Source organism: Poecilia latipinna, unplaced genomic scaffold, assembly GCF_001443285.1.
Source record: "Poecilia latipinna isolate Pla-1442-1.1 unplaced genomic scaffold, P_latipinna-1.0 Scaffold1769, whole genome shotgun sequence".
Taxonomy (NCBI): domain Eukaryota; kingdom Metazoa; phylum Chordata; class Actinopteri; order Cyprinodontiformes; family Poeciliidae; genus Poecilia; species Poecilia latipinna.
The window spans coordinates 118,283-121,478 of NW_015114385.1; the positions used below are offsets into that span (position 1 = coordinate 118,283).

General features: G+C 40.1%; 1 protein-coding gene across 3 annotated transcripts in view; it reads right to left on the reverse strand.

Annotated features, from left to right (window-relative positions):
• The window catches only part of LOC106965123 (inactive rhomboid protein 1-like), a 25,259-nt gene that overhangs the window by 12,808 nt on the left and 9,255 nt on the right, over positions 1–3,196 (reverse strand). For 2 of the 3 annotated variants that reach the window (XM_015061031.1, XM_015061033.1), the window contains 2 exons: positions 2,602–2,821; positions 1,425–1,631 (listed from right to left, as the gene is read on the reverse strand). In XM_015061031.1, coding sequence (XP_014916517.1) covers positions 1,425–1,631; positions 2,602–2,821 — 427 coding nt within the window. The remainder of the gene's footprint in view (positions 1–1,424; positions 1,632–2,601; positions 2,822–3,196) is intronic. The other variant, XM_015061032.1, reaches the window with a different exon arrangement.

A 3,196-nucleotide genomic window follows, 5' to 3' on the forward strand; every position in this document is an offset into this window, starting at 1 on the left:
GGAGCTATTACTGCTGGAATGCTAACGGAGCTATTACTGCTGGAATTCTAACGGAGCTATTACTGCTGGAATGCTAACGGAGCCGGATCACCGGTACTGAATGGTTAAACACAGTTGAACAGCAGAGCCTCATTCACTGGAATCGATTCCAAATGCTCAAAAATTTGAGTTGGACTTTCTTGAACATAGTGAATTAAAAGTTAAACTGAAATAAATGTAAAGCAAAAGAAGAAGAAGAATGTATTATATACAGCTCTGAAAAAAATGAACTGCTGCACTGAAAACCGCCTGGTTATTCACCAAATATTGATTCCTGAATTTAAACATTAGTTTTGTTGTTTTTAAATTAATATAAAATGTTTTCTTTGCATTATTTGAGGCCTGAAAGCGCTGCATCTGTTTCAATATTTTCACCATTTCTCATTTTCTGCAAATAATAAATTTTTGCTTTTAATTTTGGAACATATTGTCAGTAGTTCATGGCATAAAATGTTCATTTTATTGAGACATAAAGAGTAAAATATGATCATTTCAACTGATCTCTGGGTATGAACTCATCTTTACATTCACTACATCATCTAATAATTTATTATTCCTGTTAATTTAGTTTGAACTTTTCTCTATATATCTATACTTAGAACAGTGCATTAACATCTGCAAGCCTTCATATCAAATAAATGTTAAAATGCGTTTAAGTTGAAGATGTTAACATCTTGTTTGCTTCGCCCTCCTGATCTATTTTATGTATCGAATTATCCGTTGATAATTTTTCATTTACATAAAAGTCAGGCAGATAAGCCAATATTGGTAATTTAAGTTACAGAGTTTTATGTAAAACCTATTTTTGTTTCAATATAAACTGATTTAAAATAAACTGATACATTATGGAACCTAATAAAATAGTTTAAAATAAATGTTTCTGAAGCTTTTTCTCTCAGTCAGAATTTATTCAGAATCTCTGAACTATTTCAATAAAACAATTATTTCTGAATTAAAAATTGTTTTTGAATCGAATTGTGGCCCTGAAATCAGAATAAATTCATCAAACACTGAAATATTCTGTAACATTCACCAATAAACTGATATATTGATATACTGATTGGCAGCAGTTTGCTGGAATCAAACCCACAACCTTCAGATGGTTTATGGTTTCTCTGCCTGGACCAGCTGAACATGAAGCTGTGAATAATTATACAGACAAACGGCGAAAATACCAAAAACCTACAAGCACAAATCTGAAAAGTGTGGCGTGTTTCTGAAAGGCGGCTTCAGACTTTACCTAGTTGGTGAAAATAATCAACCTGAGTTACATTTCATCAGATTTGATTTAATTTAACGCAGTTTTTCAGTTAAAAGTGTTTCATTAGTAACATTAAAATTACTGAATATTTTCTACTCTAAATGTAAACGGACAGAAACCAAACCTTCATCAGCGCCGCGGCAGCCTTGATGCTCATGACGGCCACGGACTCCCGCTTGCGTCGCCGTGGCAACCTGTTGAGGGCGGAGCGTGAGCTGGAGAAGGAGCAGAGGGAGGCGGAGCCTGGGGTGAGCGGCGTCTGAGGGGCGCCAGGTCCGTCCAGGTCATCCCCCATCCGGAAGGCCCGACCGCGAGCCAAGGGGTCCACGACCTGCACACACACACACACACATTAAACACACACACACACACATTAAACACACACATTAAACACACACACACACACTAAACACACACATTAAACACACACACATTAAACACACACATTAAACACACACACACACACATACATTAAACACACACATTAAACACACACACACACATTAAACACACACACACACACACATTAAACACACACATTAAACACACACACATACATACACACACACACGCACATTAAACACACACACATACATACACACACACATTAAACACATACACACACACATTAAACACACACATCAAACGGCGTTGCGGCGGGGTTATTTGGGAATTTAAAAGTTGTGAAGTTTGAATATTTAAATGGAAAAGGAAATTCACCATCAGCTCATCAGGCATGGTCTAGTCCAAGTATCACGTTTGTAAAACCTTCAGCCCATTAGTGGAAACATTTCTGCTAATCAGCTTCCTTTTTAAAGTCAAACTATTTCTGTTTTTTCTTCAGTCCTGAACCAGTCGAACCCAGCAGGTCCGCTGGGGACTGAGGTGTCCAACATGCGGCGCGGGGGCCGTTTGGGGCCCTCCATTATAATTTAAGAATGGACTAATTTAGTTTGCCGGATCAGACACGAAAAACTAATTAAAACACGAAGAGGAACAAAGAGTTTATCTTTATCTGTCATGTTTTTGTTTTTAATTACATTTCATAGTAACTAAAAGCTAAAAGAATGTAAATTATCACGTTAATTTTGACAGCCCTAGAAAAATTTTAATTCTTTTTGCACTTTATTGAAAAATGAAGAAAGGAAAGCGTTGTGTCATTTGAACTTGAAGTTTCTTTAGTCGAAACGTTTTTACACCGAGAACCGAAAATGTGATGAGAAATGAAGAAACGAAGGGAGAGAAAAGGGAATCCTTCTCCAGGTTCTTCCTGCGTCCTGAGCAGCTAGCAGTAAGCCTACCCGCTGCATCCCGTAGCGGTGGCGGCGTGGGGACAGGCGGGGGGTCGGGTCGGGGTCAGGGTGGGGGTCGGTGCTGGACAGGGACAGGCTGTCCAGGCTGAGCAGCGTCACCTGGGCCTTCAGGCCCCCGAACAGCTGGCTGCAGTGCTGCAGGCTCCGCCTCCTCCAGCGCTGGCCGCCGTCGCCGTCCTTACTCACGCCGAACCAATCAGCCGTCCCCCTGCAACAGGACAGGCGCCGTCAGAACCACAACAAACATGTCTGTTAGCGCCACAAGAATTCAGATTTACATTTTAAAATGTAAAATATCCATGAACTGTTTTAGCTTCACTTATAAAAATGCTTTATATGTCAAACATGACTTAAGAGAACCAGCTGTTTGCCAATTGCTACTGGCTAGTCTGAAGGATCTAAGTGGGGGGAGGAGCTGAGACTCGAAGGCGGGGCTAAGTCAACTCAGGTGTTTTACCAGATGCTGACACCAGAAAGAAAACATCCAGAGAAACATGTCATTTAGTCTGAGTCCGGTTCAGAGGTTCTGGTTCAGAGGTTCTGGTTCAGAGGTTCTGGTTCAGAGGTTCTGGTTCAGAGGTTC